This window comes from Sylvia atricapilla, chromosome Z (assembly GCF_009819655.1).
Source record: "Sylvia atricapilla isolate bSylAtr1 chromosome Z, bSylAtr1.pri, whole genome shotgun sequence".
NCBI lineage: Eukaryota > Metazoa > Chordata > Aves > Passeriformes > Sylviidae > Sylvia > Sylvia atricapilla.
Window position 1 is genome coordinate 54,946,726 of NC_089174.1, and position 16,206 is coordinate 54,962,931.

At 36.0% G+C, this 16,206-nt stretch overlaps 1 protein-coding gene across 2 annotated transcripts in view; it reads right to left on the bottom strand.

Moving 5' to 3' along the window:
* Nucleotides 1-16,206, bottom strand: part of DENND4C (DENN domain containing 4C) — a 68,743-nt gene that overhangs the window by 48,500 nt on the left and 4,037 nt on the right. For both annotated transcript variants that reach the window (XM_066339508.1, XM_066339507.1), the window contains exon 2: nucleotides 1,104-1,431. In XM_066339508.1, the coding sequence (XP_066195605.1) occupies nucleotides 1,104-1,414 (311 nt within the window). In that variant the 5' untranslated portion in view covers nucleotides 1,415-1,431. The remainder of the gene's footprint in view (nucleotides 1-1,103; nucleotides 1,432-16,206) is intronic.

A 16,206-nucleotide genomic window follows, 5' to 3' on the forward strand; every position in this document is an offset into this window, starting at 1 on the left:
AAGCATTCAAGCTCCTAAGGCCATGGGAGACACGAAATAAACATATGCTAGCTGAATTGCTTCCTTAAAGGCACACGCTGAAGACTGATTTTTCAGGAATTCCTTTGAGAAAACACTCCCTGTAGAAATTCTCCCTTCTGTAAGAACTCAAATGAAATTTAAAAAATCAGCCAGAATGTAACTTCACACTGTAGTGTCTCTCCTTGCAGTGCCAGTCGCACACATGGGAAAAGACTGTGTTAAAAATCACAACTTCACTGAAGATTACTGGAACACAGGTTAGATGATTAAAATGAACAGAAGTTAGAATGTATCAGCTTAATTATACAGCTTGAACCATAACCCTTAAGAGAACTGTCCTGCCATGAAGCTGCTTTCATTACTCAGATTTCACTATATCAGTCTCCCCGATTCAACTGTTTGTCAGTAAGCATGCAAACTGTAAGTCAAAAAAACAGGTATGTAGGCTTCAGGCAAAGCATTTAAGCTTATAAATGAGAATAACTAAAATTATTATAGCATATATATACATGCATGATTTTTACTCTCTACTATTTATTTAATAACTAAGTAGTGAGTTTTTATTTTGCCATAATTTTAACAGGACCCCACAACCAGACTCTATTGTCTTTCTCATTATATCCCCAGCAGTTGTACAACATCCTTATATATTTTTAAACTATATCTTTTACCATAAGTATTAAAGTGAATTACACAAAGTGGTAATTTCTGAGTTCTGAAGTAATAACTGTCAGATTAATCATGTTAATACTTCTGAATTTGGACTACATATTTTCCATAAATTAATTCTGTGTCATTCTATCATCTGTCATAAAGCTGCAGCAGAGAATTTAATTTCTCAATTTTTTCCAGCTTCATCTCTCTCTCCCATCTTTTAAACTAAAACATTATTAATAATTTTAAAAAGACAAGTTCCCTAGAAGACTGACACTTTGTTCAATGTATTCTACACAGAAACATACATTAAGCAATACAGATTCAAACAGGACTTTTTAAGACGTTTTCTCACATCTGTTTTCACCATCATTTATGAGGAGTAAGATTTTATCATTATTGAAGGAGGAACTGAATAGAAATCTCACCCGATGTCAGTAAGAGGTGGTTTGTCCCGGCCTCTCTTGTAGCAAAGAAAAAGTTCAGGACTCTTTAGACTTCCATAGTTTAAGTTGGCTTGGAGGGCCGTGGGGGTGGCCTCAACACAGGTATATCCCTCTGGGACAGTTTCACCAGCTGACTTAATTATCACAGCAATGTCAGTAATTGGAGCCTTGGGACCAGTTGACTTGGTTTCATGTCGGCTGATCTCCTGGTCCAGGAGGGTTGCTGTGTCTGTATCAGTGAGCCCTGCGACTACGAAATAATCAGCCACGCGTGGACCTTTGTCTTCTATCATGGTTATGTCAATACTTCCTGGCAAAAAGAAAGAGAGAGAAATCGAACACCCTTCTTTCAAACTCAAACCTTCCTCTCAACTATGAGGATTCAGAATTTTTGAAAAAGGTTTTTGCAAATAGAAAAATTCTTATACACAGAGTTCATGGGAATTCTATGGAAACTGTAAAAGAAACTTTGACTTTTGCTGCACAAAAAAGATACTGAAAGATATTGCAGGTAAACAGATTCCAGTCATAGCACCAGGCAGTAATGTTTTAGAACCAGGAAGTTTAAGTGAGATATAGCGTAACTCAAAGCTCTTAAAACACAGCAGCTACACAGAAAATTGCTTCATACTATCTATCACACTGTCCAAGCTTTTGACAGGCTATACATTGATGAAGGTATCCCAGTCCAAAAGCATCCATATTTTTCTGCCATTGCTCACAAGCAATTTGACCACAGAATCATGTTGGTTTGGTTTTTTTTTTGTTTTGTTTTGTTTTTGTTTTTTGTTGTTGTTGTTGTTGGGGTTTTTTTGGTGGGGTTTTTTGTTTGTTTGTTTTTTTGGTTTTGTGGTTTTTGGGTTTTTTTTGACAGAGTAAGAATAATTGCAAGTACAGGCTCACCACTTTATCTTCTGTATAATTCATCCATTTTGTTTTATAACACAGACTTCACAGTGCAGTCTTGAAACATTCAGCTGGCAACTGTAACATCTGGAAGTCATTTACAAAAATCACACATCCAAGCCCACATTTCATCAGCTGATCAGGCAGTACACATCACTGCTCAGCTGCACAGATATGGAAAGAGTTGTTCTCCAAACATCACTGATGTACACTAAGCATATGATGTCAAAGCAGTAAAACATAAGTTTCTATTAAGAACAAACCTAGCTGACAGCCTATGCTCAGGTACCTCAAGTTCAATTTCAATTACCCAAATCTCATTAAATCTTTTATTTTTACAAGATGAGTAGAACATATTTAAACAGTAGCAGTAAAGCAATGAACCTGAATACTGTTATACCTCTTCAGGAAGCTAAGTACAACATTCTTCTAGATATCCTTGTTTCTATCACCAGACTTCTGGGAATCTCATATGAAAAGCTAATGAGTAATGGAAGTCCAGTTCCTATCTCCAAAAACAAGACTGCCATGGCTGCCAAGGTTCCAGCTACCAAAGAGTGATGGTTCATGGGCATAATTATGGTGCACCAACATTGAGAAATTTCTTGTATTCAGAATGCCCAAGCCTGGTAACTGCAGAAACACTGGCCTCTGCTGAAAGAAAGGTGGTTTGGTGAAGGCAGGGTAATCTTGTTTGCTGCAACCTGATTTATGCTCCTGTTCTTATCCTGCTCTTTCTTACTGATATTATATTCAAAGGGTTTCTGATCTTCACAGCACACAAGACTTTAAAGATTTTGAGAATAAGTGTATTAAGTACTCATCTGTGGGAAAAATCAGTCATCCATCCTGCCTATTTGCCCAGAAATTTTAGCATAAGGTTATGCAACCTGGATGCCAAACACTACATTGCAAACTACTGTAGCATGAGATCAAAGTAGGGAGGTGAAGAGAAATAATTTCATGTAAATTTGTGGTACCTCTTTATTCTGACTACAGTTTTTATTTTCTTACACTGAAATAATAACTTTTCAAATCCATTCAAACCTGAAAGGAGACATACCTGCACCCTTTAAAATATTTTTCCATAATACTTTTCATACTGTCACTACAATGTTCTTTAAACACTGTGGCTAACAGCTTTGTAGGCAATCCATACAGAGACACAGAAGAGTTTGGCCCCCTTGCAAAGGAAAAAAGCCATGGGACAGTTATTTCTGTGACTGTATTTATGCCTAAAACATGTGGGTGCCATATCAACAGGAACAATAAAAGGTTTATTTAATTTGTCAGGTCATAATTTCCTTGTTCTTCAAGTTGCCTATGTCTCCTGAAGAGCAAGGAAATTACTCCAGAGACTCAGCTACCTGTGATCACCTTTAGGCACAAAACTTGCCTCAATTTACTTTTACTGTCATAAAAAGCATGAAATCAGCAATAAAATGCCTTACAGCTAAACAAGTCAACAAGAAACACAGTGGGTGTGGCTTCAACTTCACCTCTGTAAATTGGTCTTCAGTTAAAAGGTCCCTTCTCACACTGCCACTGCTCATTTCCACCTTTGCTTCTGTCCAGAACTATACTTTGTGCAACCACATAATGAACTGGAACAAGAAATTGCTCAGGCTGAATGCTAACCTGGCAGAGACTTAAGTCTCCAACCAGAGCAGTTCTCCAGTGATTGCCTGTGTCAGCACAAAAGCAGTAGCAGCATGACCCTTTCAAAAGCAGCACTGACTTACACTGGATTAATCATAAAACTGCAAAGTCTAAAATGTTTCAGTTTGCCTCTCAGGTGCCTGGAATTGTTCACAGAACTATAAAAATAAATAAATAAACAAACCATCCACTCTCTGCTGCTCTTAAAAGAAAGTCCTGAGCTAGAATATCTTGCAATCTGTAAAATACCATTTGAATTGAAATCAAATTACTGGAAAAAGCTAATAAAAATAGCAAAATGTTTGGCATCCTATAGTTTTTAATATTTTTTGTAACCTAAAACTTCTGTTAAATGTTCCAGCCTTTTATTAACTGGGTCACATTCACAAAGCTTACTATCATGTTCTCTCAATGCAACATTAAAATCATGGCCTACATTTACTTTCAGCACACAGCAAGGAAAAAACCAAAGAATAACAATAACAGCATATGTCAAAAACCTAAAAAGAGTTTATGTTTTTAATCACAGCTCAAGTTCCTGGAATTGCACTGATGTTATCCTCAAATACGCTTTAAAGGGAGAATTTAGTTTTCCTGGGAAAACAGAGGGAGGAAAATTTAAAAGCACCCGTAAAAGTAAATACTAAGATCTGGAAAGTTACAGTGCAAATGAAGAGAATCCATTGCTAATTTTTCATCAGTGGGGATCCATAAAACTATAGCAATTAGTTGCTAGGAGCATACACTTGTATCTCCTTGTGTACATTACACTTTTCTCTTAGCTATGGCTATGTTTTACCTCACAGAAACTGTGTAATATGTGGCAGGCAAAAGTCAGAGTCACCAGACAATTCAGCTGAGATACTTGGCACAAAAGCTTTGTATGTCAGCACAACATTCAGTGAATTTTTCAAAATGTTCAGAGTCTCTCAAAACAGTTCCTTTTCCACAAGGATAAGTAAGGTTTCAAATAAGCACTACAAGTCAGCTCTTCAGGAATTTGTTCTCCAATTTCAGAAAGACTTAAAGAAACAGCTCACTCAAAAGAGACCTGAAAGTAATGGCTCTTAATTAAGCCACAGTGATCTGCACTAATGTGACAGTTTTAGAAACATAAACAAAGAATCAGCAGATAGCCACCCATACAAACAGAAACAGCAGAATTCGTCGAGTCCAAGAATATTCTGCCTCCTGAACCCCAGGGAAAAAAAACCCACAGGATTTGTGGGGAACAAGATGAATCCATCACTATTTTTCATTACTTTGGTGATGACTCACAAGAACAAGTATGAACACTGCTCCTCTTAATAGACAGGGAAACAAACGTTCTTCCAAGAGCACGTTTATTCTATGTTTTATCAAAGCAACTTTTCCAGAGAAGAACTTCAAAAACTACTGTCCTCTGTCTGTTTTATATGAGCACAGTACTGTGCATCACAAGACTAAGAGAAACCTCAACGTTTAGAAAATATTGGGATTTCTATTGTAACACACAATAGTGAGTTTCCTTGCAGGAAAAAACTTAAGTACAAAAAAAAGTAATTCTAAAATTAAAAGCTGCTATCTTTATGTTGGACAATGACAATGCAGGATGTATTGAAAAAAAAGTCAACAGACATGTTCCATGAAAGATCTTGTTTTTGAAGTCTACAAAGATACTTAATTTTAAGCCAAATAAACTGAAAATAAAAATTGGGAATTACATTTTAAGAACATAAGCAATACTGTTTGAAGAATTATAAACCCCAATGTTTATATGAACCCACACAGGTTAGAAAAAAAATGTTTCAGGGAAGTTAAGTTTTCCAATTCATTCATGGTCCACAACTGGGAAGTTTGCTATGAACAGTTTAGGAACAAAATTATTTTTTTAAATAAAGGAAGAAAAAAGTATTCAGAATAAAAGATGCACTTTTAACCACCCCCCTGCCCCATCTTTTTCTAAAAGAAATTTGCATGGGCAGTAATTAGTTTTGTACATGAAAAACAAAACCAGCCATCACAGATTACATTTTAAGGCACTTAGTACATCTACCCTAAGATGAGATTTGTTTATCAAAAATAAAAGCAGTGATGAAAATAACCTCTTTTCAATGCTAAATGCCAGTAACATGACGAAGTGTTCTGTCCCTCAGTTCACTTAAGGTTGACTGCTTTAGGAACATAATAGTCTTTCTCACAATCAAAACACAATTTTATAATTCTTCATAAAATTCTAGCAAAAATACAGTTAAGTTGTTATTATTTTTAAAAAGGTCACTGACCTGTCTTAAGGAGAGGTTTCCTAGGAAAACTGCCCTGGTAAAAAAGATTCCATTTTTATAAAAATAATATTTATAATTTTTGAAAAAAATAAGTTAGAAATTGCTTCAGTTATTTGCTAGTCTCTAAAGCTCCAGTTAGATTCTAAAAAGGTGTTAAGTGTCAAATTATCCTCTAAAATTAGGCTAGAAAGTCGGCACAGGTCTACAAAAAAATGGTACAGTTAAATGCAGTTTTTGACAAGTGCCTTAAAGTAAAGGAAGTGTAAGCTTTGCAAAACTGCCTACAGAAGCAACCAAGGCAAAGGGCTTGTTGCAAACACCAATCTGATAATTTGTATACAATACTAACACCTTAAATGAACAAGAAGCCAGCATTCTTGGAAAACTGTATGTATATACTCACTCCAGAATAAGAAAGAATAAGACCTAGATTTCAAAACAGCTGTTTTTAAGGCTTATGTGCAGGCAAATCATTGAGTACTGCTTATTCCTTTCAGCTCCTGGAAAGAAGTGTCGCAAATGCTGTTATCTCAATGCACAAAACCAACAAAATAAAGTTATGTCTGGAGTGTGTGTGGATATCAAGGGGTATTTTTTCAGTTCACTCCTAACTGGAGTGCTAACCTTATGTGTTGTTAAGAAAACTCAGCACAAGGCTCAGGAGGCCAACTAGCACAGCCTTACTCAGAAAAACCAAATTGTTCTTAAAAGTCTTGAATTTCCACTTCAGGAAGCACTGTAGTACCTGAAAAGGTAGCAATGTCTGTAAGTGATTGATGGCTAACACATGACATTGCAATTTATTAAATTTGCATCTTCTTTCACATACTGACACTACCTACCAACTAGGTACGTATGGATGGAAATGTGTGGAAATGACTACTTTGAAAGTACTTGCATGCCTGTAACATGGATACACAGATTACTGAAGAACTTAGAAAGATGAGTTCTTTCCTTCACAACTAGAAATATTTTCATAACCAGAGTGCACAGGAAATGAGTTTTATTCCAGACTGAAGAATAACTTCAGACTTTTTGTTCACTGGGGTTGAAACATCTATTTTGTAAAGAGCCACCACAGTTAGAATTTTAAGGTAGGTAGACGTTAAAATTAACTCAGGATTTCTGTATAAATCTTTAACTTAGCAAGTGAATTATACTTGGCCACTAAAAAGGAAGAAGTTTAAAAAATGCACATGCACTTTACTCTGACATTTACTTTTGAAATGAACTGGCCTAAAGATCACTGAAAACACTGAATTTACCACACTAATTTAAGACAGAAAGATATTACAGGATAGATAGAAGACAGTGCATTAGGAGGTCATCTGCAAGACTCGTAAAATTTATCAGCTACAATCTGAGCAAGAGAGAAGCCTTGTTTCTCAACCACTGCCCCTAGGCAAAACTTCAGAGACAACATAATGACTATGCCCACACCTCACTCCTCAATACAGAAATACAGCTGTGTGAAGAAGTTATTATAGAGGCAAGTTCTTTATTTTTCCAATGAATTAATCAGAAGAGAAAAAGGACATACAGATTCAGAAAATACAGAAACTTTCCTCGGAGTGCTAAGGAAGGGAGATATCTCATCCTTTATTCACACAGACCATTGTTTATCTTGTACTAAGATTAAATAGCACTATTTGGGAAGGAATGGGAAGAACAATGTTTTCCCTTTGAATAAAAGAATCTTCATTGATGCCAGCTAAATCTTTATTTTATAACAAAACAACCAGCGCAGAATTCCTTTTAATCAGGGAATTTGGAAGTGTGCCTTAAAGCACATTAAAAGTACTACACAGTATGCACATACACCTCAAAATGGCACATTAAGTAACAAGCAAGAGCTACTTCTTGAGATAAACAGTATCAGCTATCTGTACAAGCTGAAAAGAGAAAAAAATTAAAACAAGATTTGTGACTGCCTTGTTTGAAGAAGTTAAATCACTGCCAAACCAGCAAAGATACAGAGCTGGGTTGCATTAAGCCTTCAGCCTGTCACTCTTTCTTCTACACACATTTAAAATACCAGAATCAGAAAATTATTTGGGCTGGGAGCAGAGTGACTTATACATCACCTAGTTTCCATCTCCCTGCCATGGGCAGCGACACCTTGTATTAGACTAGACTAGTCCTATCCAGTGTGTCCTCCAACACTTCCACAGCAACTGTAAACAGTTCCCACTGTTACCATTTAACAATGAGAACATACTGCAGCTGGCACTCCAGTTGCTTGTCTGTTTCAGCATACCTTTCACTGCTACTGCTCACATCATTGTGCTTGTCCATATCACACTTACTTTTATGCAAACCCATTTCTACTCAGGTAAGTGTGAAACTCCAGCTTATGCATTTCACTTTCACAGCAGAAATCAGACCTTCCATGCACATTATCGATAACTTAAAATTACAACAGAATGGAACATTGAAAACTAGACGATCCTACAATATTAAATGAGGTCAGGAGGAATTAGTGAGCAAGGGAGTTATCAAACACTTAAAATGGCACTTGCAGCACACAGGGAAGTCACATGGACATATCTATATATAAGTTCTTTGAAGCACATTTTGCAATGTGTAAGATTACAAAGTGCATCTGTATACACACATACACACCATAACAAAAGACAAGGTAAAGCAACATTACTTCCAGAATACCATCAGCACTGAACAGGATTAAAATAGGGGGAAGAAAAAAGTAGTACACAAATTATTAGCCTGTCAGTCAACAGCAAGACTAATAAAAAATTATTAGAAATGTTTTTAAGTACTTTTTTTGACTGCATATCAGATTATAATGAAATTATTAAACAAAGTAACAGTTACAGTCACCTGACACTTCAGAGATACACCACCCACTTTCTACCTGTCTTACAACAAGCTGTGGAACAGGAATGGCTGGATGTCACCTGCATTTTGGTCCAAACACGCATATATGCAAATACACAACCATTCCTTCCTAGCAGTTTTCAAGTAAACATTTGAGATGATTGTAATTGCACAACTAAAATATATTACAACCTACATGGTGATTATCTTACAGAGGCCTATAACTTTGGAAAAATAAACTTAAGGACAAGGTGAAAGATAAAAAGCTTGCCAATTACATTTTAATGAAGCATTCCTACAGGATGACTTAGGATTGAGTTAATTGAACTCCACTCAGAGAATAACCTGGATCAAGGTCTGGTACTGAAAACAATCTACACTAGTTTTTTTTGCATCAGATAGCTAAATTCTTGAACATTTGAACACATTAAAAAAAAAAAAAAAGTAGACTCTGCAGTTGCTGTTTGTGCACCAGGTTGTTTTCTGACTGTGTATGGACACAAAAATAAGGCAAAAAATGCATCAGTCAGGCTTGATGGTAAAGTTTTCTAAAGCATTCCAAACACATCAGGGCACTACAGTAGGAAGTATCACAGCAAATCACCTCAGATAAGCAACTCCCATGGAAGCAAAGGCACCAAGCCTGGAAAAAATCTTATGACACAGCAAGGTTTTTTGTTTCCACCTGTACAAAAACAGTTCTCAGAGCAGGAGACTGAATATTTGAGAAGAAAATCACTTCTGCATCAAGCTTTTGGTATGTCAAACATAGTTAATACAGTTAATAGTTAATACTGTTAATACTGAAAAAGCTGTATTATATAAATTGATTAAATAAATAAATCTTAATATGAAATCCCCATAGTAAGAACCTAAATACCAAAGCCTAAAATACCACAGGGGGGAAATGTTGAGACGTTTTTCACACTTTACCTGTTATTTCTACAATGACCGAAGACAACCATTGTTTTTAAACACTTGGACATGTATTTAGTGTCTCTTTCTGGAAATTTGTTACTAACATTTTCCTGAGAGCCACTAAAAAATACACCATTTATATAATCGGAAACAAGTGTCTGCATTCTTCCAATGTAGACTTCCTTTCCAATTTGCTTGGAGATGAAGCAAGAGTATACCACAGGAAGAAAAGTTGAAGATGAAATAAACTGACTCTGCAAATCCAGTATTGTAATAAGTGGTAATTACATAGCAATAAATATCTAGTTTTCTCAATCATATACAGTTTGCCACTTATGCATCGATTTTGTAACTGAGAAGTCTTACAGCTTTTCAGATATGTTTTAGAAAAAAATGGAGAATTTAGAAAAAACTTGGCCTCAAACAAAATATATCATTGTTCCCCATTACCTTGAATTTTTTGCATTTTTTATGTTTGCCTGTCCTGTATGAAAAGATTATCAAAGGAAGTGAGAAAACCAACCACGAATTTTCAGGTTTATATTTGATAAATTAAAATTAGTTAGAAAAGCAATCTACTAATAATTTAAGGCTCTGTCTTAAGAAGCAGAACTGTGCTTTTAGTCTGATTTTTTTTTTTTCTGATTGCCAGAAAAAACAGTTACCACTGCTGCAAAACAGAGGAGCAATGATATGATTGTATAAACGCCTGTACCAAACATAACAAAGCTTTCAGAAGCAAATCTTTGAGATAGCAAGTTGAATAGCTACTTATGAATTCAAAATGGCTGGAAATATCACGAAGTTAATAGACTCTGTAATCCACGACATTCAGGGGTTGGAAAATTTGCCCCTCAGAAAAATTCTAAGTGGAGAGGAGAAAAAAAAAAAAACCTAAATCTAAGAAATATCCAACCTACTCGAGACCATCCAGGCTACTTGTACCATATTAATATTCAACAGTTTAAGTTTTCCTCTTGAAGAGTAATTTCAAGTTGTCCAATGGTATAAAACTTGGAGCAGTTATAGATGTAGGAGGCTAAAACTCAAATTCTGAACTGACCTACACGGTTTTGAGAAGCAGCTGGAACCAATGAAGGCAAGTTTGATACCAGTAAACTAAGTTCTGTTGCCAAGGACAGAAAACAGAAATGGAAAAGATATGAGACAGGAAGAATGAAAATCAGCAAGCAGTCCAGCTACACTCATTTAATAAATCAGTTTAATCTTGTTTCATCAGTGCTGTAACTGCTCTTTCACATAACAGAAGATGGCAACTACTCCAAAGACTGCAAAGAAAAGAGTTCAAAAGAGAAAATTTAAGAACAGTAATAATAACAACTACATAGTTCTCAGAGCAAGAAAAGTACTTTATAAAATGCACTTACTGCCCCAGTTGAAAGTTTTAAAGGTTAGCCATACCCAGTATTATGTAATGAGTGAAACATCTGCTGCCCTGGAAACATTCTTTGTTAGAGAACTCTTTCTGTAATTGGAAACTCCTTTGGAAAAAAGCCAAATATAGTAGCCTGAAACAAAAACAAAACAGTAAAGAAAAAGTCGAAAGACAGAAAGTCCAGTGGTAAATTTCTTCCGGGACCCCAAATCTCCAAGATTGCTTTTTGTAGTTATTTTGGTGCCTTTTTTTGGTTGAGGTGAGTGGAAACTATGATTTGGTTTTGAGAGGTCAAGGGAGAAGAAAGAATGTTGTTTCACCTGAGAGGTTACTTCACGTAAGCTACAAGAACCAAAGATATTCTCCTTCTTATTGCTCTCTCAACTAAGCATTGAAATAGTTAAGTACTAACACGGATATTATTTTGCCAGTCTCCACAAGCAGAGATTTGCCAGATCATAGAATCACAAATTGATTTGAAACTCTGCAAGCCATCTTACAATCAGCCATATATCACTTGAAATCATCATCAAAGGACTCTACAAAACCAGAGTGAAAAACCCACTCACTGGTCTTGAAGAACACAATTTTCCTAGGTTTTTGTCTTTTGGTAAAAAATCACGAATGCAGGAAAGCATCTTTCTTCTCTGTAAGTCTCTGTAGGACAGCTTCACAAAACACAGGCTGCTTTCCTGATACATTCAGAGCCCTGCAGCCTATCCTCATCCCATCAAACTCCTCTTGTGCCTATCAGGAGCTACGATTCCCATTTCTGGTTAGCTATGATAACCAGCCTCAAACCACTCGGCTTCCGCATTTTCATTCCTCCTCAGCTGCTCTTCAAGCTTGGTGGGACCTCATTAACACTTCAGAAGTCTGTATTTTAATCCTCTTATAAGATCCAGCTCCTCATTAAGAAACTCTCATTTGCCAAGGTGTCTTAAAATTAAGCCCAAACAACACACTTGACAACAGTCGGGATATTCATGCTTTTGGTCTTAAGCTGCAGTAGTGTACTACTTATACAGACATTACGTGTCAATAAATATTTTCCTCAAACATGAAAAAAAGCTTTCAAGGGTAGCAAGTTTGAGATTCTCTGTCATGAAATCCTAACACACACACCAGACATGATAAATGTGAAGTCTGACATTACACCTATTTTGAGCCTTCTCTTAATATCATCATATGATACTCAAAATACCTATAATGTATTACTCAACACACTGTGAAGTTCTCAGACAAAATAGTTATAGGGAACTTGATTTTCTAGGATAACCTGTACAGATTTTAGACAGTAGAAGTCATCAAATAATTGCCAAGAGCATACCATTAATTTCTGTCATGATTTAACACATGCCATTGTCTTCCTATTTAAAATATTCTTCATGCTTGTTTTTATGTTTTTGTGAGTTTTTTACTGTTTTGACACACAATATATTTCTGGATTCAGTAACTGATTTAGTAATATATTTAAAATAAAAAACCCTGGTTTCCTAAAGCAGGCTACGACTATCATGAATACAATTTGCAATTGTTAACATTACTATTTCCAATTTAACCATTTACGAATGAATTAATTTGATTTACTTAGGGAACTGATCTCAGACTTCTCTGAATTTTTTTGAAATCCCAAGATTTGATCCCACATGACTTACAAAACAGGACAGTCCCAGCGCTCATTTGCTGTAGCGTGCACAAAATGTTTGAGATGCCTTACATTTATTTTTCTACACAGGTTAGAGTGGAATTAACTATTTCCTCCTTTGCAAATAAACTCAAAACAAAACAAAAAACCAAACCAAACAAAAAAAAAAACCCAAGCCCCAAAAGAACAAGACAACCAAAACAACCCCTTCAAACCCTCTCCACCAAAACAAAACCCAAATAAAAAACTGTCAATCAAAACCAACCGAAGACAAAACACCTATCCCAGCCCTCACAATGTGTTCCCAAGTATTCAGCAGTGGAACATCCACATTTTCCTGCGATACTGCTTCACTGCACACTTTACCATACTACTGGCACTTGGAAGGGACAGGTGGGATGATAGTTGTGGAGTCAGAGAATTTAGCTTAGAGACGGGCTACTGTCATTTTAGTCCCTGCTCAAAAGAAAAAGCATAAACCTGTCCTCTATGATAGCTTTAATCTTTTACACACTTTTTTTAACCCCTGCCAGGTCTAGGGCAGTATCAATGCTCCATATAGACAAGGCGAGTAGGAATATAAAAGGAATAATACTACTTTTACACTTAACCTGAACAACTCAAATGCAAAATATTTCAACTCAGACATTCAAACCAGAAAGCATGCTAGTTAATGCTGAGAATTTTAAAAAGCTACAACAGACAATTAGACACTTGAGGAGCAAAGCAGTTTCCCTCCTCAGGTCTTTGAATCACCTGGCTACTAATACAACAAAAAAACCAGTTCAAAATTAGTGGAGTGACAGAGAAAATAAGACCTTTTATTACGACCAGAATCAGTTGGATCAAAAAGACTAAGAAGAAGAGATTTTGAGATGTACAGTGCATACATTGTATATCTGAATCTCACAGAAGAAAAAAGAAAATCTGTAAATGTCTTTGAACAGGATTTGTTCTGTTTTCTTTAAAATAAACTGAAAAGTCACATTAGTCATTACATTCACAGTGAATGAGTCATCATAATCCAAAAGAATTCAAGCATTCACATTATCTTACAAGCAGATTTCTACAAACAAAGTTCAAAGCAAAAATGCAACAAAGTGCATATACTAGAGTTTGAAATGACACTATCTTTTAAGAAAGCATGCATACCAAGAAAGTTTGTGTACCGTGCCTTTTTTCAAAGGTGAACTTGATATTTTGTCTACCCAATCCTGAACGACATACTTCTCCCTTTATTGTGTGTTAAGTACATCTGGCTTATTCCTGCAATTGTACTAGCATAGCCAGAAGTCCACAAAAGAATTCTGCTCTTCAGAGTCACATAGGTATTCTAATATCAGCTTTTGTGAAAGAACGCCACCACTAGCAAAACAAATTTTTGGTTTGCAAAATCTATTCTACTTAAAGCTTGAGATTTTCTTAAACTGGTACCACTCCAGGTTTGCATACATTGTTGATTAGTACTGGAAAATTCAGTGGTATGTCTCTACTTTATTCACAAGAAAAATGAACAGTCATGTACAGGGAGAATTACTACTTACTTTTTTATTACTAAGACATAACAAAAAGTGAAAAGAAAAAAAAGCTAAAGATGGATGTATCCTCAAAGTTAAGCAAGAATTTAAGGCAAGAAAAAATTCAAGTCTTTCACTGATGATTCTAACTGCCAGAATTCCCTATGAGTCAAATAAACACTGTATAGGAGACGCATACACTTGTTTTTTCTGGTTTCAGCAAGCCTTTGACAAAATAGCAACACATTTATGCAGTTACAAAGTTTTATCTTTTTTGTCCTGTTCACCTCTGAATATTCAGAACTGGAAACAGACCTGGATGTGACCTGTAAGAGACAAACTGCTCCCAAGCACTAGCAAACCACATCACAGTGGTTTCATGACTTTGAAACTGTATAATAAAAGTACTTGTACTCTTTCTCCTCTGGCCAAATCCAAATTTTATTCTTAGATGTGTGTGGTACCATACATTTGGTATGTATGTTGAATATGTAAACATTTCAGAATGTTTACAGAACAGAAAACTAAACTTCATAGGTTAGCCTTCCCATATTCCTTCTGCAGGAACGGGAAGAGGAGCTTCAGCTGGTAATTGAGGGCACCTAAAGTTAGGCTTTCACTGGGAATTACTTCCTCAAATAAAGGTGGTGGATAACAGGGGAAGAAGAAAGCCTAGAAACTTGAGTCTCCCTAAGCTAAAATTAACTTTGGTCAATATTGCTTTTCAGTCACGTCTTTGGCAGCTTCAGCACCCTAACAGTGACAGGACACATATGTTTTACATATATTAAATATTTCTCAAATTATCTATCTCCTTGAAAGCATATCCTCTGGCAAAGACACAGCTTATTTTTGGAGATTTTTTTCAAGGAAACCTGCAAAAGGTATTATCTATGCTGCAAAAAATCCACCTCAGTGTACTGAAGCTCATATTACCTGCAAATACAACAATTTTCTGCCACTTCCATCTAGATACCCAGAAGTTTACATTATCACTAGGATCATTAATTACTTGGAATGTTATTATAAGATTTCATGCTCCGCCATGAAAACACAGGTACAAATGACTCTGTAGCGTAGCAAGCTGCTGGTGCTGTTTCCAAGGTCTGATCAGCTATTGAGAACTGGCCACACCAGTTTCTATATTTTGCAATAGTCCCTATTGATGATTAGAGTAACCAAATGAATAATCTATTGCTGTAACTCAGCATTTTACTTTATATTTCCTTTCTGTAACCTTCTCTTAGACCAAGATGGCTATTCTACAGAAGCTTCAGGGCTTAACTATACAACTACAGGTGCCTTGAATTCTTGGATTTCTGAAACATTAATTAAGTGCTTAAACTTCTTTTTCTTCCTATATTGCTCATAGGTAGCTGCTCTCTAGTTGCATTTTCTTTCTCCCAACATCAACCATGCTTTTATTCCTTCCTGAAGCAGAAAAATATACACATATAGGCACACAGCAAGAGGATATTTTAATCACAAGACTTTTATGTCAGGTTTCTTATCTAGATGAGAGTATAGCTTCTTCCACAGAGAACAGCAACGAGGGCTGGAGCCATGTTATGTGACACCAGAAACAGCAGCACAGCACTGGGTTGCTCAACAGGGAAGAAAAAAAAGTCTTGCTTTCAGCAGTCAGCTCCTCCACACTGCAAAGCCTTGCAAAACGGAACAGCAGCACTGAAGAATGCAGCAGTGGAGAGACTTCAATTTATGCATTACTGATCAATGCTGCATTACTGAAATTAATTATAAAGACAAAAGCTATCACTGAGATGAGCTGGTTCAGAGAAAAATCAAGAACGTTGGGGTTTTTGCCTCTCTGGTGAAAAATGGTTACATTTTGTGGTATACCTGCCCTTTGTTCACAACTGGAGTACACTTTCATTTCAAGATGATGAAAGCTTCTATTCCTTTAGAGACATATTTTGTAGCA